The sequence below is a fragment of the Anomaloglossus baeobatrachus genome, chromosome 1, assembly GCF_048569485.1.
Source record: "Anomaloglossus baeobatrachus isolate aAnoBae1 chromosome 1, aAnoBae1.hap1, whole genome shotgun sequence".
NCBI lineage: Eukaryota > Metazoa > Chordata > Amphibia > Anura > Aromobatidae > Anomaloglossus > Anomaloglossus baeobatrachus.
This window is the reverse complement of record NC_134353.1, coordinates 630,201,364-630,228,447: the sequence shown is the minus strand read 5'-3', so window position 1 is coordinate 630,228,447 and position 27,084 is coordinate 630,201,364. Positions and strand designations below refer to the sequence as shown.

At 47.3% G+C, this 27,084-nt stretch overlaps 1 protein-coding gene across 1 annotated transcript in view; it reads right to left on the bottom strand.

Moving 5' to 3' along the window:
- The window catches only part of IPO4 (importin 4), a 298,714-nt gene that overhangs the window by 10,542 nt on the left and 261,088 nt on the right, over nucleotides 1-27,084 (bottom strand). Inside the window, exons 27-29 of the mRNA XM_075340711.1 lie at nucleotides 25,413-25,545; nucleotides 15,371-15,475; nucleotides 9,871-9,940 (exon numbers count right to left, since the gene is read on the bottom strand). Coding sequence (XP_075196826.1) covers nucleotides 9,871-9,940; nucleotides 15,371-15,475; nucleotides 25,413-25,545 — 308 coding nt within the window. The remainder of the gene's footprint in view (nucleotides 1-9,870; nucleotides 9,941-15,370; nucleotides 15,476-25,412; nucleotides 25,546-27,084) is intronic.

Sequence of the window (27,084 nt, the reverse complement as noted above, 5' to 3'; positions counted from 1 at the left end):
AGACAGAGCCCCACACACACAGCGAGACAGAGCCCCACACACACAGCGAGACAGAGCCCCACACACACAGCGAGACAGAGCCCCACACACACAGCGAGACAGAGCCCCACACACACAGCGAGACAGAGCCCCACACACACAGCGAGACAGAGCCCCACACACACAGCGAGACAGAGCCCCACACACACAGCGAGACAGAGCCCCACACACACAGCGAGACAGAGCCTCACACACACAGCGAGACAGAGCCCCACACACACAGCGAGACAGAGCCCCACACACACAACGAGACAGAGCCCCACACACACACACACACACACACACACACACACACACACACACACACACACACACACAGAGACAGAGCCACACACACACACACACACACACAGAGACAGAGCCACACACACACACAGAGACAGAGCCACACACACACACAGAGACACACACACACACAGAGAGACAGAGCCCCACACACAGCGAGACGGAGCCCCACACACACAGCGAGACAGAGCCACACACACACACAGAGCCACACACACACACACACACACACACACACACACACACACACACACAGAGACACACACACACAGCGAGACAGAGCCCCACACACACAGCGAGACAGAGCCCCACACACAGAGCGAGACAGAGCCCCACACACACAGCGAGACAGAGCCCCACACACACAGCGAGCCACAGAGCCACACACACACACCCACACACAGAGACAGAGCCACACACACAGAGACAGAGCCACACACACAGAGACAGAGCCACACACACAGAGACAGAGCCACACACACAGAGACAGAGCCACACACACAGAGACAGAGCCACACACACAGAGACAGAGCCACACACACAGAGACAGAGCCACACACACAGAGACAGAGCCACACACACAGAGACAGAGCCACACACACAGAGACAGAGCCACACACACAGAGACAGAGCCACACACACAGAGACAGAGCCACACACACAGAGACAGAGCCACACACACAGAGACAGAGCCACACACAGAGACAGAGCCACACACAGAGACAGAGCCACACACAGAGACAGAGCCACACACAGAGACAGAGCCACACACAGAGACAGAGCCACACACAGAGACAGAGCCACACACAGAGACAGAGCCATACACAGAGACAGAGCCACACACAGAGACAGAGCCACACACAGAGACAGAGCCACACACAGAGACAGAGCCACACACACAGAGACAGAGCCACACACACACAGCGAGAAAGAGCAAAACACACACAGCGAGACAGAGCCACACACACACAGCGAGAGAGCCACACACACACACACACACACACACACACAGAGCCACACACACACACACAGAGACAGAGCCACACACACACACAGACAGAGCCACACACACACACAGAGACAGAGCCACACACACACACACACACACACAGAGAGACACACACACACACAGAGACACACACAGAGACAGAGCCACACACACACACACAGCGAGGCAGAGCCCCACACACACAGCGAGACACAGAGCCACACACACACACACACACACAGAGCCACACACACACACACACACAGAGACAGAGCCCCACACACACAGCGAGACAGAGCCCCACACACACAGCGAGACAGAGCCACACACACACACAGAGCCACACACACACACACACACACACACACAGAGACACACACACACAGCGAGACAGAGCCCCACACACACAGCGAGACAGAGCCCCACACACACAGCGAGACAGAGCCCCACACACACAGCGAGCCACAGAGCCACACACACACACACCCACACACAGAGACAGAGCCACACACAGAGAGACAGAGCCACACACAGAGAGACAGAGCCACACACACAGAGACAGAGCCACACACACAGACAGAGCCACACACACAGAGACAGAGCCACACACACAGAGACAGAGCCACACACACAGAGACAGAGCCACACACACAGAGACAGAGCCACACACACAGAGACAGAGCCACACACACAGAGACAGAGCCACACACACAGAGACAGAGCCACACACACAGAGACAGAGCCACACACACAGAGACAGAGCCACACACACAGAGACAGAGCCACACACACAGAGACAGAGCCACACACACAGAGACAGAGCCACACACACAGAGACAGAGCCACACACACAGAGACAGAGCCACACACACAGAGACAGAGCCACACACACAGAGACAGAGCCACACACACAGAGACAGAGCCACACACACAGAGACAGAGCCACACACACAGAGACAGAGCCACACACACAGACAGAGCCACACACAGAGACAGAGCCACACACAGAGACAGAGCCACACACAGAGACAGAGCCACACACAGAGACAGAGCCACACACAGAGACAGAGCCACACACAGAGACAGAGCCACACACAGAGACAGAGCCACACACAGAGACAGAGCCACACACACAGAGACAGAGCCACACACACACAGCGAGAAAGAGCAAAACACACACAGCGAGACAGAGCCACACACACACAGCGAGAGAGCCACACACACACACACACACACACACACAGAGCCACACACACACACACAGAGACAGAGCCACACACACACACAGACAGAGCCACACACACACACAGAGACAGAGCCACACACACACACACACACACACAGAGAGACACACACACACACAGAGACACACACAGAGACAGAGCCACACACACACACACAGCGAGGCAGAGCCCCACACACACAGCGAGACACAGAGCCACACACACACACACAGAGCCCCACACACACAGCGAGACAGAGCCCCACACACACAGCGAGACAGAGCCCCACACACACAGCGAGACACAGAGCCACACACACACACACACACAGCGAGACAGAGCCCCACACACACACACACAGCGAGACAGAGCCCCACACACACACAGCGAGACAGAGCCCCACACACACAGCGAGACAGAGCCCCACACACACAGCGAGACAGAGCCCCACACACACAGCGAGACACAGAGCCCCACACACACAGCGAGACACAGAGCCCCACACACACAGCGAGACACAGAGCCCCACACACACAGCGAGACACAGAGCCCCACACACACAGCGAGACACAGAGCCCCACACACACAGCGAGCCACAGAGCCATACACACAGCGAGCCACAGAGCCACACACACACACCCACACACAGAGCCACACACAGAGACAGAGCCACACACAGAGAGACAGAGCCACACACACAGAGACAGAGCCACACACACACACAGAGCCACACACACACAGCGAGACACACACACACAGCGAGAAAGAGCCGCACACACACAGAGACACACACAGCGAGACAGAGCCACACACACACACACACAGAGAGACACAGAGCCGCGCACACACACACACACACACAGAGAGACAGAGCCACACACACACACACACACACACACACACACACACACACAGAGACAGAGCCACACACACACAGCGAGAGAGCCACACACACACACACAGAGCCACACACACACAAAGACAGAGCCACACACACACACACACACACACACAGAGACAGAGCCACACACACACACAGAGACAGAGCCAAACACACACACAGAGACAGCCAAACACACACACAGAGACAGAGCCACACACACACACAGAGAGACACACACACACACAGAGACACACACAGAGACACACACAGAGACACACACAGAGACACACACAGAGACAGAGCCACACACACACACACACACACACAGAGAGACACACACACACACACACACAGAGACACACACAGAGACACACACAGAGACAGAGCCACACACACACACACAGCGAGACAGAGCCCCACACACACAGCGAGACACAGAGCCACACACACACACACACACACACAGAGCCACACACACACAGCGAGACAGAGCCCCACACACACAGCGAGACACAGAGCCACACACACACACACAGCGAGACACAGAGCCACACACACACAGCGAGACAGAGCCCCACACACACACACAGCGAGACAGAGCCCCACACACACAGAGAGAGATAGAGCCACACACAGAGACAGAGCCACACACACACACACCGAGACAGAGCCACACACACACAGACACACACAGACACACACAGACACCGAGCCACACACACACAGCCACACACACACACACAGCGAGAGAGCAACACACACACAGAGAGAGATACACACACACACACACACAGAGCCACACACACCGAGACAGAGAGACACACACACACACACACAGAGACAGAGCCACACACACACAGCGAGAGAGCCACACACACACACACAGACACACACACACAGAGACAGAGCCACGCACACACACACACACAGAGCCACACACACACACAAAGACAGAGACAGAGCCACACACAGAGACAGAGCCATACACACACAGCGAGGCAGAGCCCCACACACACAGAGACAGAGCCACACACACACACACACACACACAGAGACAGAGCCACACACACACAGAGCCACACACACACACACACACACAGAGACAGAGCCACACACAGAGACAGAGCCACACACACACTGCGAGATAGAGCCACACACATACACACAGCGAGACAGAGCCACACACACACACAGAGACACAGAGCCCCCCCCCACACACACACACACACAGCCCCACACACACAGAGACAGAGACACACACACACACAGACACAGAGCCACACACACACACAGAGACACAGAGCCACACACACACACAGAGACACAGAGCCACACACACACACAGAGACAGAGCCATACACACACACACAGAGACAGAGACACACATACAGAGACAGAGCCACACACACACAGCGAGACAGCGCCACACACACACACAGCGAGACAGAGCCCACCACACACACACAGAGAGACAGAGCCGCACACACACAGCGAGACAGAGCCCCACACACACAGCGAGACAGAGCCCCACACACACAGCGAGACAGAGCCCCACACACACAGCGAGACAGAGCCCCACACACACAGCGAGACAGAGCCCCACACACACAGCGAGACAGAGCCACACACAGCGAGACAGAGCCACACACACAGCGAGACACAGAGCCAGCCACACACACACACACACACAGCGAGACAGAGCCCCACACACACAGCGAGACAGAGCCCCACACACACAGCGAGACAGAGCCCCACACACACAGCGAGACAGAGCCCCACACACACAGCGAGACAGAGCCCCACACACACAGCGAGACAGAGCCCCACACACACAGCGAGACAGAGCCCCACACACACAGCGAGACAGAGCCCCACACACACAGCGAGACAGAGCCCCACACACAAAGCGAGACAGAGCCCAACACACACAGTGAGACACAGAGCCACACACACACACAGCGAGACAGAGCCACACACACACAGCGAGAAAGAGCCCCACACACACAGCGAGACAGAACCCCACACACACAGCGAGACAGAGCCCCACACACACAGCGAGACAGAGCCCCATACACACAGCGAGACAGAGCCCCACACACACAGCGAGACAGAGCCCCACACACACAGCGAGACAGAGCCCCACACACACAGCGAGACAGAGCCCCACACACACAGCGAGACAGAGCCCCACACACACAGCGAGACAGAGCCCCACACACACACACACACACACAGAAGAGAGACAGAGACACACACACACAGAGCCACACACACACACACACACAGCGAGAGAGCCACACACTCAAAAACACACACACACACACAGAGACAGAGCCACACACACACACAGCGAGAGAGCCACACACACACACACAGAGACAGAGCCACACACACACACACACAGAGACACACACACACACAGACAGAGCCAAACACACACACAGAGACACACACACACACACACACACACACACACACAGAGAGACAGAGCCACACACACACCCACACACAGAGAAACACACACACACACTGAGCCAAAGAGCCACACACACAGAGACAGAGCCACACACACACACACAGAGACAGAGCCACACACACACACACACACACCGAGACAGAGCCACACACACACACAGAGACAGAGCCACACACACACACAGCGAGAGAGCCACACACACACACACAGAGACAGAGCCACACACACACACACACAGAGACACACACACACACACAGACAGAGCCAAACACACACACAGAGACACACACACACACACACACACACACACAGAGACAGAGCCACACACACACACCCACACACAGAGAAACACACACACACACCGAGCCAAAGAGCCACACACACAGAGACAGAGCCACACACACACACACAGAGACAGAGCCACACACACACACACACCGAGACAGAGCCACACACACACACACACACAGAGACAGAGCCACACACAGAGAGACAGAGCCACACACACACACACACAAACACAAAGACAGAACCGCACACACACACAAACACACAGAGAGACAGAGCCACACACACACACCGAGACAGAGCCACACACACACAGAGACACAGAGCCACACACACACACACACAGAGACAGAGCCACACACACACATAGCGAGAAAGCCACACACACAGAGCCACACACACACACAGACAGAGCCACACACACACACAGACAGAGCCACACACACACACACAGAGACAGAGCCACACACAGAGAGACAGAGCCACACACACACACACACACAAACACAAAGACAGAACCGCACACACACACAAACACACAGAGAGACAGAGCCACACACACACACCGAGACAGAGCCACACACACACAGAGACACAGAGCCACACACACACACACAGAGACAGAGCCACACACACACATAGCGAGAAAGCCACACACACAGAGCCACACACACACACACACAGACAGAGCCACACACACACAGTGAGACAGAGCCACACACACACTGCGAGACAGAGCCACACACATACACACAGCGAGACAGAGCCACACACACACACACACACAGAGACACAGAGCCCCCCACACACAGAGACAGAGCCACACACACACACACACAAACAGAGCCACACACACACACCGAGACCGAGCCACACACACACACACAGAGACAGAGCCACACACACACACATCGAGACAGAACCACACACACACACACACACACACACAGAGCCCCCCCCACACACACACAGAGCCCCCCCCACACACACACACACAGAGAGCCACACACACACAGAGACACAGAGCCCCCCACACACACAGAGACAGAGCCACACACACACAGAGACAGAGCCACACACACACAGAGAGACAGAGCCACACACACAGAGCCACACACACACACACAGAGCCACACACACACACAGAGCCACACACACACACAGAGCCACACACACACACACACAGAGACAGAGCCACACACACACACAGCCACAGAGCCACACACACACACACACACACACACACACACAGACAGAGCCACACACACACACAGAGCCAGAACGCCACACACACAGCGAGACAGAGCCACTCACACACACAAACACACACACAGAGCCACACACACACACACAGCCACAGAGCCTCCCACACACACACACACACACAGCCCCCCACACACAGAGACAGAGCCGCACACACACACACAGAGCCACACACACACACAGCCACACACACACACAGAGACAGAGCCACACACACACACACACAGAGACAGAGCCACACACACACAGAGACAGAGCCACACACACACACAGCGAGACAGAGCCACACACACACACAGCGAGACAGAGCCACACACACACACAGCGAGACAGAGCCACACACACACACAGCGAGACAGAGCCACACACACACACACACACACACACACACACAGCGAGACAGAGCCACACACACACACACAGCGAGACAGAGCCACACACACCCACACACACACACAGAGACAGAGCCGCACACACACACACAGCGAGACAGAGCCCCCCACACACACAGCGAGACAGAGCCCCACACACACAGCGAGACAGAGCCCCACACACACAGCGATACAGAGCCCCACACACACAGCGAGACAGAGCCCCACACACACAGCGAGACAGAGCCCCACACACACAGCGAGACAGAGCCCCACACACACAGCGAGACAGAGCCCCACACACACAGCGAGACAGAGCCCCACACACACAGCGAGACAGAGCCCCACACACACAGCGAGACAGAGCCACACACACACAGCGAGACAGAGCCACACACACACAGCGAGACAGAGCCACACACACACAGCGAGACAGAGCCACACACACACAGCGAGACAGAGCCACACACACACAGCGAGACAGAGCCACACACACAGCGAGACAGAGCCACACAGAGACAGAGCCACACACACACAAACACACAGAGGGAGAGAGACAGTCAGAGAGGCAGACAGTCAGGGAGGGAGACAATTACTATCCTGGGCAACGCCGACTCCTACAGCTACCGTATTTTTCGGACTATAAGACGCACCTGACTATAAGACGCACCCTGGTTTTAGAGAAGGAAAATAGGAAAATAAAATTTTAAGCAAAAAATGTGGTCATGACACACTGGTATGGGGCGAGGATCTGCTGCTGACACTGTTATGGGGGTAATGTCCCCAAATTCTTTACTAAGGTACACCCCCTCCTGGTAATGATCCTCCTGCCTTGTGTATATATATATATATATATATATATATATATATATATATATATATATATGTCCCTCATCCTGGTATAACCCCATCTTGCTATATACTGCCATCCTAGTATGTGCTCCAAAACTGCTATATACCTCATCCTGGTATATGGCCTCATCATGCTATATACCCCATCCTGTCCTGCTATATACTCCATCCTGGCATATGGCCGCATCCTGCTATATACCCCCATGCTGGTATCTGCTCCCATCCTGCTATATACCCCGATCCTGCTATATACGCCATCATCCTGCTATATACACCATCATCCTGCTATATACGCCATCATCCTGCTCATATACCCCCATCATCCTGCTCATATACCCCCATCATCCTGCTCATATACCCCCATCATCCTGCTCATATACCCCCATCATCCTGCTCGTATACCCCCATCATCCTGCTCGTATACCCCCATCATCCTGCTCGTATACCCCCATCATCCTGCTCATATACCCCATCATCCTGCTATATGTCCGGCATCCTGTGGCACACAAAAAAAAACAAAAAACGTTTATACTGTACTCACCTTTCCTCGCTCCACGCAGCATGGCTCCTCCTCCAGTCTGTGCCGGCAGCGCTGTGTGGAGCCGGCCACGATCCCTGAAGCATCGCAAAGTCCTCCTGTCTGCTGGCTCCGGCTGCGTGTGGACATGTGGGCACAGCGATGACTTCATCGCTGTGAGCGCCGCTAGTCTCCACACAGCCTGAGCCAGCAGACAGGAGGAGATTGCGGTGCTGCAGGGGAACGGTGAGTACAGTATCACTGATTCACTGCACCCCGCGCTGATGATGATGCACGGACGGCAGGGAATACAGTCGCATGATCACTCCAGGCTGTAGTTGCCGGCTGTTTACTATGCGCGCACGCCCGCCCACCTGTCAGCGTCAGCTTCAGTGCTGAGAGATGATGGACGGGAGGATAGGCGTACATATGTAATGAGCGGGCCCACGTGGTCACAGCAGGCGCTGCTGCAGCAAGCTCGTGCCCCGATGACCTGCTCCACCGCAGCACTCTCATTCCCCTCAACCACATTCAGACCATAAGACGCACCCCCCCACTTTCCCCCAACATTTGGGGGGAAAAAAAGTGCGTCTTATGGTCCGAACAATACGGTAGTTGTTTTATAACCAACAAATCTTCCTCAATGGTACTTTGTAGCAGAATTGGCCCAATAATGCAGTCTTACCTGGTTTAATTTCCTTTGTTCCCAAGACATGACCACATATTCTTCCGATGTCATTAATGTGTGCAACAACCTGAATTGAAGAATCATAGGTTAAAAATGAAAAAGCCCACATTCTGTATCCACATGATTTCAAATGGAAAAACATGCTAGCTTCCTTTCCATGGAGCAAACATCTGGCTGAAAGCAGATTTTACCCTCATAGGGTGGTTCTCGTTCTCCATATTGTTTTAACAGTAGAATATTTCCCCTGAAATTAGCAGCTTGATAACAAAAAAAAATCACAGTGTCTGGTGGCTCCTGTTAGACAAGTATTATATCTCTCAAGAATCAACACAACCACATTACCTGAAAGAAAACCCTGCACTTCTAGTATTGCACACAACTATCTGGAAAGTCATTTTAAGTGAAAGATTAATTTGTCTGAATAACATACGTTTAGTAGTCAGAAATAGATTAGCATTTTTGCCCTGCCAACAACAGCTATCAATGTAAAATTTCCTTCATCTCCTCACAATTTTTTTTTTGCAAAAGCTAAAGAAAGGACAAGGTTTATATAATTCCACATACCAACTTATCATGAGTAAAAGCTGATACTAAATCGACAACTAACACTGAACATATAAATCAATAGTTTGGACTGTGTACAGAGGTTATGAACATTCATGTAAAAAAAAATACTTATCACTATATAATTTAAGCGATTTATAACTTTCAAATTTGTAATTCACTTCCTTTTTTACCATTTTTAAAGGAATCCTGTCACCTCCATAAACACTACCTGCAGATATAATTGTAATCTGCAGGTAAATTATGTTTAAATCATGTTTAGTTGCTTTACTTAAGCAGAGGCTACAGGGAGAAAATGAAGTTATATTTGCCGTACAGCCTCTCTTTCCACTGGGCACTGCAGGGAGCTGTAAGTGTTACCACTCACTATACTGTAAGCGTGCTGTAATGACGCCCCTGTACATCAGGGCTGTGGAGTCAGAGTCGTGGAGTCGGAGTTGGAGTCGGAGCTCATTTTGGTGGAGTTGGAGTCGGTATAAAATGCACCGACTCCTAAAATATATACTAAATTGGGGACAGTAGTGCAATGCAGAATGTGCTGGATATTTTACTAAATAATATTTAGTATAATGCTTATATTTAAGTGAAAAATGTATTGTAGTACAATGTAAACATCAGACATTTAATTATTTTTATGATACAATAATCAAGATATTTGGATAGAACATAAAATATATTTATTGTATACAACTTTAGACCATAAAAAACATAAATTGTAAATATGTAAAACAATATGTTATATATATATACACAAGATATATATGTAATCTACTGTATATTACATAGTGTATTACATATTTACAATTTATTAGCTTTTTGTGTTCTAAAGTTGTATCCAATAAATATATTTTATGTTCTATCCAAATATCTTGATTATTGTATCATAAAAATGATTAAATGTCTGATGTTCACATACACATGTTCATGTACTACAATAAATTTTTCACCTAACTATAAGCAATATATGTAGGAGTCGGAGCCGGAGTCGGAGTCGGTGCAAGAGAAATTGAGGAGTCGAAGTCGGAGTCGAAGGTTTGGCTTACCGACTCCACAGCCCTGCTGTACATTGATTGATGACCAGCTTGTGCAGCATGTCTGCAGAGCTGGCTGTCAACCAATGTGCTGGGGAGTAATTACACCATGCTAACTGTGTAGTTAGTGGACAGCCCCCTTTACTACCTTGATGATTGGACGTCAGTGGCTGCAGAGAGAATAGTCTTCATTTTCTACCTGCATCCATTGTTCCAAAATGACAGCCAGGCATGATTACCACTTGTATTTGCAGTTATCTACAGAGTACCCTTAGTTTCACTTAAAGGAGTATTCCCATCTCCAATATCCTATCCTACTATATTATTAAGAGTAGTAAGAGTAATAATAGCAAATACCTCCAATTAGAAATGTAGTGACGTTCTCCTGATTAGCTATGTCACTTACCTCATCAGCAGGGCATTACAGTAGCTTAGGTATCCATGGATATGACCACAAGGAACGGTCATTAAGCCTCGTTCAGAAGTGAATCTCACGAACATGTTCTCTTCGAGTTTTTTATGGGATATTCTTATAAATGTTCCTCTCCTACAAACTGTGTAATGGCTGTGTCTGACAATGCAGGAACATTGTACAGTTAAAACCAGAAGTTTACATCCACTCTCTATAAAGACACATATGCATGTTTTTCTAACTATCTACATGAAATCAGAATAAACTTTTCCCGTTTTAGGTCAATTAGGAACCAAAATTATTTATATTTGCCAAATGCCAGAATAATGAGAGACAGAAAATGTTAAGGCATTTTTATTACTTTCTGCAAAGTCAAAAGTTTACACGCACACACTACGAGTACTTTGCCTTTAAAGAATATGGGACAGCCCATATGATTATGTCAATTCTTTGGAAGCTTCTGATAGGTTTATTGGCAACATCTGAGTTAATTAGAGAAACACCTGTAGATGTATTTTAATGCATACCTGAAACACACTGCTTCTTTGTATAGCATCATGGGAAAGTCAAAAGAAATCAGCCAAGATCTCAGGAAGAGAATTGTAGACTTGCACCAGTCTGGTTAATCCTTGCATGCAATTTCCAGATATCTAAAGGTGCCTCGTTCAACTGTACAAACAATTATATGCAAGTACAAACAAGATGGGAATATCCAGCCATCATACCGCTCAGGAATGAGACAGGTTCTGTGTACCAGATATGAACGTGCCTTGGTCAGACATGTGCATACCAACCGAAGAACAAAAGCAAAAGACTTTGTGAAGATGCTGGCGGAAGCTGGTAAGATTGTCTCATGATTGACAGTGAAACGTGCACTGTATCAACATGGGCTGAAAGGCCACTCTGCCAGGAGGAAGCCATTACTCCAAAAGAAACAGAGCCATATTAATGTTTGCAAATGCAACTGGAAGAAAGACCTTAATTTTTGGAGACACATCCTGTGGTCTGCTGAAACTAAAATTGAACTGTTTGGCCATAATGACGATCATTATATTGGGAGGAGCTTTGAAGCCTAAGAAAACCATCCCAACTGTGAAACACGGGGGGTGGCAGCATCATTTTGTGGGGTTGTTTTGCTGCAGGAGGAACTGTTGTACTTAACAAAATAGATGTCATCATGAGGAAAGAAGATTATATTGCAATACTGAAGCAACATCTCAAGACATCAGCCAGGAACTTAAAGATGGGGTGGACATGGGTCTTCTAAATGGACAAAGACCTGAAGCATACTGCCAAAGTGGTTACAAAGTGGCTTAAGGATAACAATGTAAATGTTTTGGAGTGGCCATCATAAAGCCCTGATCTCAATCCTATTGAAAATTTATGGGTAAAGCTGAAAAGGCCGCTGCGAGCAAGGTGACCTACAAACGTAGCTCAGTTACACCAGTTCTGTCAGGAGGGATGGGCCCAAATTCCTACCAACTATTGTAAGAAGCTCGTGGGTCCAAAACATTTCACCCAAGTCATACGGTGTAAGGGCAATGGAACCAAATACTAATGAATGAATGTAAACGTTTGACTTTGCAGAAAGTAATAAAAATGCCTTAAAACATTCGCTCATTATTATTGGCAAATTTTGGCAATCTTAATTTACCTAGATTTATGCTGATTTAATGTCAGATCATAAGAAAAACATGCATATGTGTCTATTTAGACAGTGTATGTAAACTTCTGGTTTCAACTGTACCATCTGCCTGCATTGTCAGACACGGCCATTACACAGTTCGTAGGAGAGGAACATTTTGAAGATTATCTTATAACAAGAACTTTTTTTTAACAGATTCAATTGATTAAAATGTACTTTACTCATGGGACAACCCCTTAAATTAAGAAGGAGTATCTGACTATCTGATTCTAGCACAGGGTTCCCCAACTCCAGTCCTCGAGGGCCACCAACAGTGCATGTTTTCAGGATTTCCTTAGCATTGCATGGGTGTTGGAATCATCAACTGTGCAGGTGATTAATTTATCATATTTGCAATACTAAGGAAATCCAGAAAACATGCACTGTTGGCGGCCCTTGAGGACTGGAATTGGGGACCCATGTTCTAGCACGCCGCCGCATCAAGACTGCCATTACTACCGCAAGTAATGGCAGACACTATAACAGCTTTTGTAAAAGGGCTGGATGATTTCCTTAGTTAACATAACATTGTTGGTTATAAATGATTTTGTGACAAAATGTATTGGTAGAAGAAGGTTGAACTACATGGACCTAAAGGGCGCTTTACACGCTGCGACATCGCTAGCGATCTCGTTAGCGATGTGACACGCCAGATCGCAGATAAGATTTGCAGAGATCGCATATAGGTCATTTTTGTAGCGCCGGTCACATGTGCGATCTCGGCAAATCGTATGTGCGATCTGGCGTGTTACATCGCTAATGAGATTGCTAGTGATGTTGCAATGTGTAAAGCACCTTTAAGTCTTTTTTCAACCTATGTAACTATGTAAGACTGCTGTGAAAACCAGGACAGCACATTGAAGCTAACCGCGTGATGTTTCTAATGTTGAATAAGTAGGGGCAGCTTTGAAATATATATTTTTTTTGGGGGGGGGCTTATAGCAAAATCACTGATTGTAAAAACTGATTAAACTCAGTCCCTTTTCTTCATGTACAAGGCATAAAACAACATCTGAATGAGGCTTTAAATGGGTTGGCTGATCTTTTTCTAGAAGTCGGCAGTCCCTATGTGACTGCAGACTTCGAAATCCTCACAGCATGCACACCACGCGCTGTCAGGATTCTCCAATGTCTCCGACGAGAATGGGTAGTCATGTGACATACAGATATGCGATACATACATCCGGCCACGTTCCAACTAGACATGCGCAAGCTTACTCAATTCACCTGTACCTAGGTCAGGAATATCTAGTCAGAATGTGGCCAGACATTCAAAACTGAAGAGTTCAAAAAAAAAAAAAAATTCAAGTTTTGTAAATTTCTGTTATAAAAATGAAAAATTGCTGCTAAACGTAACATGTTTCTCTAACCCCTTCATCAGGAACTTTGTGTAACATGCCCAGCTGCTCCTGGCACCGGAGAACGCTGAAAGCGCGCACTGTGCGTGATGGGAGGATTCACAAGTCTGCAGTCACATAGACTGACACAGTGACAGCAGACTTTCGTACTAAACCTGCACCGCCTGTGTTATCATTTCTATATATTTTACCAATGCTACCAAGAAACAAAGCTAGCGAAGCATAAGCAGAGAATTCTTTGACATCAACAGGATAATAGTCACGTAGAATCTAGGATGGATTTCACATATCTATATTGAGCAGCTAGTAGATCGTGGCAGGGATCCTTTAATCAGCCAGTAAAAGTAGTATTTTCTGACTGAGTGTAAACTCCTTTAGTGCTCCTGTTAAACAAGGTGATATAAAGGTATCTATGTAGGTAAGATTTCTAATCATGTATGTTACATACCTGTAAAGGGTTTTTCTCATAAAGGAATGCAATGCATTTAAACACTACACAATTCTCCTCAAAATCTTCCTTCAATGGCATTGAACGAAGTAACACTGGAAATACCTAAAGAAAAATAATGGTAGAAGCAGAATGTTATGATCCGAAACATATAAAAATATTAACCCATGTAAGGCATGTAGCTCTAAATGGTGTAAACTAAAAAGGTAGCCATAAATGGCATAATAAAAAGGGACTGCACAATACAGTAGGGGAAAAAAAATGTATTTTGTCAGCCACCAGTACAAGTTCTTCCACTTAAAAAGATGAGAGAGGCCTGTAATTGACATCATAGGTAGACCACAACTATGAGAGACAAAATGAAAAGACAAAAAAAATCCAGAAAATCACATTGTCTGATTTGGTAAGATTTTTTTGCAAATTATGGTGGAAAATAAGTATGATTTGAGCCCCCCTGCCCCGTCACGGCAAATCTCTATAAGGGGGGTCCCTACACTATATTTATAATTTATATACGTACCATAAGGTCTCGTGTAATGCGCAGGACCGTATAAGAACATCACCTACCTGAGAAGTGTCAGAACCGCTCCCATGCTGCAAGGGCTGACAACTGCGAGTAAAAGGGCAGTCCAGGTGCCAGTGCCTGGAGCTGTTCCGCCCTTCATCCATGTTTGCTGGTCTGGCACTGTGGGGGCCAGTTCTGACACTGTGCTGGTGCGTGTGGTTCTGCCACACACACTGGCACCTGGACTGCCCTTTTACTCGCAGTTGTCAGCCCTTGCAGCATGGGAGCGGTTCTGACACTTCTCAGGTAGGTGATGTTCTTATATGGTCCTGCGCATTACACGAGACCTTATGGTACGTATATAAATTATAAATATAGTGTAGGGACCCCCCCTTATAGAGATTTGCCGTGACGGGGCAGGGGGGCTCAAATCATTGATCAATTATTTGCCAAAAATCTCATTGAATTGTCACAGTAGGAATGAATTTGTGAATATTACACTTTTTACCTTCTCATTGTTGCATGCCACTCATAAGCAGTGCTGGCTCCCCTCCTTTTTTTCTTTTTTTAAGAGGCTCCTCTGTCCTCCACTCATTACCCGTAGTAATGGCACCTGTTTGAACATGTTATCAGTATAAAAGACACTTGTCCACAACCTCAGTCACACTCCAAACTCTACTACGGTGAAGACCAAAGAGCTGTCGAAGGACACCAGAAACAAGATTGTAGCCCTGCAACAGGCTGGGAAGACTGAATCTGCAATAGGCTAGAAGCTTGGTGTGATGAAATCAATTGTGGGAGCAATAATAAAAAAAATGGAAGACATTCAAGACCACTGATAAATCTCCCTTGATCTGGGGCTCCATTTGCAAGATCTCACCCCAAGGGGTCAAAATGATCACAAGAACAGTGAGAAAAAATCCCAAAATTACACGGGGAACCTAGTGAATGACCGATATAGAGCGGAGACCACCGTAACAAAGGCTACCATCAGTAACACACTACTGCGCCAGGGACTCAGATCCTGCAGTGCCAGACGTGTTTACCTGCTTAAGCCAGTACATGTACCGGCCCATCTGAAGTTTGCTAGAGAGCATTTGGATTATCCAGAAGAGTATTGTGAGAATTACATATGGTTTGATGAAACCAAAGTAGAACTGTTTGGTAGAAACACAACTCATCGTATTTGTAGGAGACAGAATGCCAAGTTGCATCCAAAGAACACCATTGAATACTGTGACGCATGGGGGGGCAACATCATGCTTTGGGGCTGTTTCTCTGCAAAGGGACCAGGACGACTGATCTGTGTACATGAAAGAATGAATGAATGGGGCCATATATCGTGAGATTTTGAGTGCAAACCTCCTTCCATCAGCAAGGGCATTGAAGATGAACATGGCTGGGTCTTTCAGCATGATAATGATCCCAAGCACACCACCAGGGCAACGAAGGATTGACTTCGTAAGAAGCATATGAAGGTCCTGGAGTGGCCTAGCCAGTCTTCAGATCTCAAGCCCATATAAAACCTTTGGAGGGAGTTGAAAGCCCATGTTGCCTAGCGACAGGCCAAAAACATTACTTATCTAGAGGAGATCTGCATGGAGGAATGGGCCAACATACCACCAACAGTGTGTGCCAATCTTATGAAGGCGTACAGAAAACGTTTCACCTCTGTCATTGCCAACAAAATATGGAGATGAACTTTTGTTATTGACCAAATACTTATTTTCAACCATAATTTGCAAAACAAATCTTGCCGAAACAGACAAGGTGATTTTCTGGGTTTGTTTTCTCATTTTGTCTCTCATAGTTGTGGTCTACCTATGATGTCACTTACAGGCCTCTCTCATCTTTTTAAGTGGGAGAACTTGCACAATTGGTGGCTGACTAAATACGTTTTTCTCCACTGTAAATAAAGAGCTTTTTCACATTTCAAAGGACAGAATTTGGCAGAGAAAATTTATTTTGTGAACAAATTTTCCAACTTTTATCTACTCTGACTTTTCACTTGAATAAAAAAAAAAATGCACATGAAACATGGATTTGACATATGGCTGCACGGATCAAGGAGCATTTCCCCACTCGCATGTCCACGTTCTTGGGAAGACTGGTCAGGACAGAAGTGGGGCAGACACACTGTACTAAAACTGACTAGGCAGTCATCTGAAGTTATTCAACTCAGTTGTAGAATATTTTAGAAAAAGAACATTGAAGTGAATCGGTCATGTCCCCAAACTCTACTAAAGGGACTGTTCGCACAGAATGGGTCTTTTTCTTGAGTTAATTGGTCACACATATAAATTTTATATTTATATATATGTATATACATCAATGGGGATGTTAAAGTCCTCAAGATGAGAGTGGGAGTATTACAGGATAAAAAGTGTGGAATCCAGGTAGTGAAATGATCCAGGAACTGGTGGAATTGGCCCAAAGGGCGGTATACAACCGCCACTTGCAAATAGAATGGCCAGAAAAGTCTGGCGGTGTGGACCTCAAAAGAAGGGATGCTAAGTGAGGGTACTTGAAAGCACAATTTGATGGATAAAGCAAACCAATATCTCCACCTTGTCTGTTCTCAGGTCTCTTGGTATGTGAAAAATGTAAGCGACAGGGCAGCAATGGAAGAGGTGTGATTGTTGGATCTATGTTTCAGTTACATTGCCCTTGAGTGGCCATCCTATCTATTTAATGGTTGCATGTATTTCTGTGCCGCCCCCGTGCCAGCAGCCGGCGCTGCTTGGAGACGGGCCTTGAGGAGTGGTGGCTCGAGGGTCTCCGTACCCGGGGGTCTCGCGGACACGCTGAATAAATGGAAGGACGTAGATGTACGGGCTAGGCCGTAGTAAGTTTTTGACGCCATCCACGGTGTGTGGTGAGGTGGGACACCACCGCTGCTGTTATGGGGCACCCGGGGAAGATGTTGTGAGGCAAGTTAACCCCTCCGTGGGCAGGGATGGTGGCCCCGGGACCTGGTGGCTCAGTGCAGGGAATAGCGACCACAGGGAGTGGTGGTGTACTCACTGTTAGGAAAACACACAAGTCTCTGGTAAACCAAAGTGATGGTGGCCAGTGCCACGGCTGGTTGCATTCGGGTCCCCCACCCGGCTGGTGGTCTCTATCCTTTTCCTGCACTGCTTTGTGTAAGGTGGACTTTCCTAGTCTAAAACTCAGGAGTCCGCTCCCGGCTGGATGTGGCCTGAGGAGCCGTGCTCGCAGACACTGGCCCGTGGGATCTATGGGCCCTGGCGGTGACCTCTTATCCCTAATCGGAGGGCTGTTGTCTTCTATGAGGGACTTTGGGTGGGACAGGACCTCTAGTCCTGGCCTCAATCGGTGAATTAACCAGTTCCGCGCTTGGTTCCGGTCCTGGCTTCAGGGTCAGAGTACCCCCCTTTGTGCTACGGTTTCCGGGTCGGTTCCTCGTGTCGGTACCGGCGGGCTACAACCCTGTCCCGGTCCACCTCGGTTCTGCCGAGCTGTCTTCCCATCTCCTGCTGAAGGAGACCATCGTCTGCCTCCTAGCCAGTGGCACCAGGGCTCCTACCCTGGTACCGTTCAACTAGAACTTAACTGCTGGAGCTCCACTTAGCTCCAGCCCACACTCCTCTCCAAACTCCTTTCTAACCTTCACTCCCTGTTTTCCCACTAAGGGATGTCTAAAAACCTGGGTGGGCATGTCCCAAACCGCCTGGTCACGCCCACTGGTGTGTCTGTCTGTCCCTAAGGGGGGTGACTAGGGTTTTCTGGTTGCCTGTATGTTTCCTAGTGAGGGAACGGTGTAATGCGGGGGCCTATTTGTGACTACCTGGTTTTGCCAGGGCATCCCATTTCCATGTGATTTTGCATATTTTTTTTGGTCCTCTGTCATCTGATATTGGTGTGATATTAATTATGCTTGTCTAATTTTAAGGTGTATTAATAAAGTTTTAAAGTAAAAATAAAACAGACCTCTATAATTGCCTCCCGTAGAGTTTCCTTGGCTTCCTCATCTGGTTCCCTCCAGGTCTCTGTACACCTCAACTTCCTGAGATGATGTGTTATCATATATTATTGCTGCAGAGAAGCCTCTACACCGGCCACAGCGGATAAATGGGAAAAGAGGTGATCCTAGGAGGCATAGATGAACAGAGACCGGCATGGAACCAGGAAAAGAAGCCAAGGAAATGCTATGGGAGGTTTATTTTTTTATACATATACTGTATGTCGTTTTCTTCAAAAGAATCAACACCAAAATCCTCAATTTGTGGATTTCTGGCAGTAATTCCACTAGGGAGGTATTTCCAACTTTGACATGTTCTCCATATTATTCCTATATAGATAACTGGTGTTCCTCAAACCAAACCTACACCTGCCTTAGAACATGTATGGCAAATATTGTTGCTTTTTCCCAGAGAATCACTGGAAAACTGAGAAAAAAAAAACAGTTGTGGCCAAACGTTTTATAACATGGCACACATCATAGTTTGCACAAAGTTTGCTGTTTATAAAAATTACAAAGTCAATCCTCGCCATGAAAACTAACAAATCACAAAAACACCAAGTCCACTGAATTTCAGCCCTGACATAAAATGACCTGCTTACATTACTTCACTGATCGTCTCGTTAGCTCAAAATAAAGTGACGATGAGGGCAAGGCAATTTATCTCTCTGTCAAGCTGATTGAGTGATAAAAGCAGACTGGTTGCTTTTAAAGGGTGCTAGTGCTTGAAATCTTCTGTTAACTATGCATACCTCCAAGGTAACACAAGCAGTCATCATTGCTTTGCATTAAAAGGGATTAGGCAAGGACGTTGCTGCTTGTAAGATTGCCCCTAAAACTGCCATTTATTGGATCATCAAGAACTTCAAACAGAGGTTTGTTCAATTGCTGTGAATAAAGGCCCAGTCACACTAAACAACTTACCAGCGATCCCAACAACGATACAACCTGATAGGGATCGCTGGTAAGTTGCTAGGAGGTCGCTGGTGAGAGGTCACACTAAGCGACGCTCCAGCGATCCCACCAGCAACCTGACCTGGCAGGGATCGCTGGAGCGTCGTGGAAGCATGCTGCGCTTGGTAACTAAGGTAAATATCGGGTAACCAACCTGATATTTACCTTGGTTACCAGCGCACACTGCTTAGCGCTGGCTCCCTGCACTCCTACCTACAGTACACATGGGGTTAATTACACGATGTGTACTGCAGCTACATGTGCAGAGAGCAGGGAGCCGCGCACACCGCTTAGCGCTGGCTCCCTGCTCTCCTAGCTACAGTACACATGGGGTTAATTACCCGATGTGTACTGCAGCTACATGTGCACAGAGCAGGAGCCGGCAGCACTGGCAGCGTGAGAGCTGCGGAGGCTGGTAAGGAAGGTAAATATCGGGTAACCAAGGTAAGGGCTTCTTGGTTACCCGATGTTTACCGTGGTTACCAGCGTCCGCAGAAGCCGGCTCCTGCTACCTGCACATTTAGTTCTTGCTCTGTCGCTGTCACACACAGCGATGTGTGCTTCACAGCGGGGGAGCCACAACTAAAAAATGGCCCAGGACATTCAGCAACAACCAACAACCTCACAGCAGGGGCCAGGTTGTTGCTGGATGTCACACTAAGCAACATCGCTAGCAAGTTGTGCATCAGCAGCGATGTTACTAGCGATGTTGCTTAGTGTGACGGTACCTTAAGGCTTGAGGGAATCCATAAAGTCCAGCAAGTGCCAATACAATTTCATAACAGGATTCAGCTAAGGAATCAGTTCAACATCAGTGCAGAGCTTGCTCAGGAATGGCAGAAAGAAGGTGTCAGAACATCTGCACACACAGTGAAGCAAGGTTTTTGGAGGAGAAGGGCAGCAAAGAAGCTACTTCTCTCCAAGAAAAACCTCAAGAACAAATGGATATTCTGAAATACAGAGATTAGACTGCAGAGGAGTAATTTTCTCTGATAAAACCTCCTTCAGACTGTTTGGGACAACTAGAAAAATGATTGCCCGGAAATAAAAAGGTGAGCTCTACTACGAGTCCTGTCTCGTGCCAACAGTAAAGCCTCCTCAGACCATTCATGTGTGGGGTTGTTTTTCATCCCAGGGAAAAGGCTCACATACAACTTTATAGATATTAGCATAAAGGCCAGGAATAGATAAGGCACTCAACAATCAATCATTATGAATCATTAGTTCCATTAATAATACTGGGGAACAAATGGAAAAAAATGTTTTGATGCCTTAGGTATTAGGTTTGATATCAGGTCTATTCAGTCCTCTGTATCAGAATATGTCATTCATTTTCTGTAGCAGCTCTACTTTTGAGATCATATACAGTTGTCCACATATGAATTTGGGATATTTTCCCAAGTATTAAGATATAAATCTTGCTGATGAAAATGGGCACATTACAATATCAACCAAGCGAATGACAGTTTTAAGTGGAGCCTAAAATGTGTGTTTTTACTCAATGGAAACAAATATGGATCAACCCCAATAGGTCACTCAACTAAGCTAACTGAAGAGCAAAGCACAATTACTCTGGCCCTACAGAAACTATCATACCACCATCACCAGTGGCCAATCTATGTGGAGCTAAAAATGGTGAATATTGTCCAAGGACAGCAGATACACCTAGTATCCCCGTTTTATCTGTCTCTGGGATAGTAGATCAAAAAATGAGCACTGGATGAGAAAACAATGTCCTCCGAGAGAACACATGGTAGTAGGAGAAAAAAATGTAATTGCAGAACCATTAATTGCCAGAAATAAGATCATTTCACCACCACTGCACACTTAATAAAGCATAATGTAAAGTCTCTAAACAAAAAGGGAAGATGCTTTGACTATATCTGCATAAACTTTCTAACGCTCACCATGGAGAAGCTAAAGGAAGGTATATTTGACAGTCTTCAAATGAGAGGATTTATAAAAGATCCACACTTCAAAGATTCATTAAACAATGTGAAAGCAGATGCATGGTATCCTTTCACTATGGTTGTACTGAATTTTCTTGGGATATCTAAAGTAGACAGTTACAATGAACTACTAGTAAAAATGCTATCTTCTTTCCATCACCTTGGCTATACAATGAGTATCCTGGTGCATTATCTCCATAGCCACTTGGATAGTTTCCCAGAAAACCTTGGTAAAGTCAAGATCAAAGTAAATGGGTCCACCAAGCTTTAAAGGCCACGTCTCACTAAGCGTTATTGCTAGCGACATCGCTGCTGAGTCACGGTTTTTGTGGCGCAACAGCGATCTTGCTAGCGATGTCGCGGTGTGCGACATCCAGCAACGACCTGGCCCCTGCTGTGAGGTCGCCGGTCGTTGCTGAATGTCCTGGACCATTTTTTGGTCGTTGCTCTCCCACTGTGAAGCACACATCGCTGTGTTTGACAGCGAGAGAGCAACGATCTGAATGTGCAGGGAGCCTGCTTCTGCGGACACTGGTAACCAAGGTACACATCGGGTAACCAAGCAAAGGTTTTGCTTGGTTACCCGATATTTACCTTGGTTACCAGCGTCCGTAGCTTCTAGAAACCAGCTGCCTGCACACGTAGCCAAGGTACACATCGGGTAACTATAAGCAAAGCGCTTTGCTTAGTAACCCGACGTGTATTATGGTTACCAAGCACAACGTCGTTACATGGGTCGCTGGTGGCTGATCTCTGTGGAGATCTGCCTGATTGACAGCTCACCAGCGACCATGTAGTGACGCTCCAGCGATCCCTGCCAGGTCAGATCGCTGGTGGCATCGCTGGAGCGTCGCTAAGTGTGACGGTACCTTAAGACTTGTAGAAGAAGAAATTGGTAACACTGGGATACCCAAATGTTGTCAGATTACTGTTTGTCTTTTCAAAGCGATTGCCCTGGTGCAACTCACTGCAAAACATCTTTAAAGGGCCGCTTTTGCTAAGTATCTTTGTAAATGAACAATGTCCCAATGACAATTTTTTATGGATGTTTGTTATTTTGTAATGTAAATTCTTCATCAATAAAATAAATCTACATGTATAAATTTGTTTTAATATCCAAGGCAGCAAAAATATTGTTTAGTAGACAGCAGTCCTAGTTATTCGAATGGTCGTATGCATATACATAGGGTATATCACATCTCATTAACTAGAGCTGATAAAAGAAAAATAAGTGCAGATTTGCAATCAGCGACAAATACTGACCTAAAACAGGTTACATTTCTCATGTACTAATTTTTTTGTTCAGCAGTGTAATATATAAATTCCATGGCCATTGAGACAGACAGGCTATAGGTCAGGGGTCTCGAACTCGGCTGGGTGTATAGGCCGCACATAGAAAAAAAATTATTTTGGGGGGGGGCCGCATTCTTTGCAGGGCCAATTGACATTTTAGTGATTCCATGTATTTTCTTCTATACACCTTTGGATTACTTTTTGTGAATATTTTTCGCTTGTTTATTAAAACAAACCTGCACTCTTCTTGTTACGTTTATATGTAAAAAAAAAAAAGCATTTTTAATGGTAAAAAACATTTGTCTAGCTCTTTCTTGTGCCCATCCTTGTGCCTAGTAGTAATGTACCCATCCTTGTGCCCAGTAATTATGTGCCCATGCTTGTGCCTTGTAGTAATGTGCCAATCTTTGTGCCCAGTAGTAATGTGCCCATCCTTGTAGCAGTGTGCCCATCCTTGTAGCAGTGTGCCCATCCTTGTCCCCTGTAGTAATGTCCACCATTCTTGTGACTAGTAGCATTGTGCCCATTCTTGCAGCATTGTGCCCATACTTGCAGCATTGTGCCCATACTTGCAGCATCGTGCCCATACTTGCAGCATCGTGCCCATACTTGCAGCATCGTGCCCATACTTGCAGCATCGTGCCCATACTTGCAGCATCGTGCCCATACTTGCAGCATCGTGCCCATACTTGCAGCATCGTGCCCATACTTGCAGCATCGTGCCCATACTTGCAGCATCGTGCCCATACTTGCAGCATCGTGCCCATACTTGCAGCATCGTGCCCATACTTGCAGCATCGTGCCCATACTTGCAGCATCGTGCCCATACTTGCAGCATCGTGCCCATACTTGCAGCATCGTGCCCATACTTGCAGCATCGTGCCCATACTTGCAGCATCGTGCCCATACTTGCAGCATCGTGCCCATACGTGCAGCATCGTGCCCATACTTGCAGCATCGTGCCAAACCTTGTAGTATCGTGCCCATCCTTGTAGCATCGTGCCCATCCTTGTAGCATTGTGCCCATCCTCCTTGCATTGTGCCCATCCTCCTAGCATTGTGCCCATCCTCCTAGCATTGTGCCCATCCTCCTAGCATTGTGCCCATCCTCCTAGCATTGTGCCCATCCTCCTAGCATTGTGCCCATCCTCCTAGCATTGTGCCCATCCTCCTAGCATTGTGCCTATCGTTGTAGCATTGTGGCCAAGTACTAATGTCTCCAGTCCTCATTCTAGTTCCCTAATATGCCATTCTTGACATACAAAAAAAAAAAACAAAAAAACCACGGACGGTGAAACTCTAAATAAGCTGTCCGCACATTCCCAAACACTGCAATAAAAACTCAATATGATCCTTTACCTGCTCCACTGGAACACCTTCTGGATGTCTAAGTATCATACGACTTACTGCCCCACACACGTTGTCCAAGGTTCGTGCATTCTTCTGAGAGCTGATTATAGAAGATAATATAGAAAGCAGCTTTGGGAAATTTCTGGAAATTTGTCAAGGAAAAATGTAGCAATTTTTGTAAGGTAAGGATGAAGAAACAACAAAAAAAAATCTGCTAATTCCATTGTAGGTAGAATACCTGAAGTTAAAGGAAGGGTGTCTTTTTTTTATTTTTGTATTAATAAGAGTGATTATGATCAAGTATTTTTAATGCAACAATAAATTCACTGTTTATTTAGTTTGTATTTAATTCTAGTTTTACTGAAGCACTGGGGGCTGCCACCTTGGATTTGCAGTGAGTAAAGACAGTTACTCACTTCCTTTATGGCAGCCCCTGTGTATAGAAGACCGTTGTCGGACTGCAACCTTAAACTTAACATAGAAACAGCGTCTGCTGTCATCTATACAAGCCCTTGGAGATCAACGCCATCTTTGTTGAGCCCACAGTGTATGCTGTGTGCTCCACTTTCCCCATGTCACCCGCCGGGATGGATGGGGTGAGTACCGGCGCCGGGCAACGGTGATTGCACCATAACTGATGCCACAAACACCCCCCACCCACTCTGCCGCACATCCCCCACCCACTCCGCTCACCCCCCCTACCATTCTGCCGCTCACACCCCCTCCGCTCACCCGCCTCCTCGTGTGTGCTCACCTTGGCCCTCCGCTGCTCGTACTGTGATCGCTGACAGGACATTATGCCGTGGCCGCAGGTCTGAGATGACTGCATGCAGCTGGGAGCGGTGATCGCAGCATGACATCTGTTGTACAGTGCCAGGCTCAGGCTGCAGATCACCCCTCCTCTCCGCATGTCACCTCGAACCCCCGATCCCGGCTGGCAGCACAGCATATGGTGGCATGGGAAACAGTGAGGCATTGTGATACAGTCAGCGGAGCATTGGGATACAGTCAGCGGGGCTTTGGGATACAATGGAGCATTATGGAGCTGGCCTTAGTGACACTTTAGACATATTAGGATCACTTTGATTGGGAGGGAAGGTGACATCACACAGGAGAGCAGATTCCCCCCACTTTTACTGCAGTTGTAATGTGAGCTAGTTCTACAGGAAGATTTCATCAGCTGCTCCCCCTAGTGTTTAAGGGTGGAAAATATCAAACTTAATTTTTTTTATATTTTTTCTCAATTTAAAACAAATAATATTAAACATAACATTAAAACAGTAATACTTTGTATTTTTTCAGTTATTTAAAAAACAAAAATTTTTTTGACAATATTTTCCCTTTAAGGCCGGCTGCAGACAAGCATATGAAAACTCAGCCAGTCACCACCGCAAATCACAGACATGACTGGCCCCGAGTGCAGCTCCATGTGCTCTGCAGAGCACCCGATGAGTGCAGAAGCTGCCAGCCATATACATGCTTTATACTGGCCAATAAAATGGATCAAAGCAGCGCAAGCTGTTATTTTCTACTAACCGATGGTTGGACCGAGAAGACAATTGTTCATCTGAATCACATGAGTCAATGTCCTGTCTGTGTGCTATCCACTCAAAATTTAGATTGCATATGTTCAGTTTATATGCTTGTTTTCCTGAGCCCTATAGCACACCCCTAATAAAAA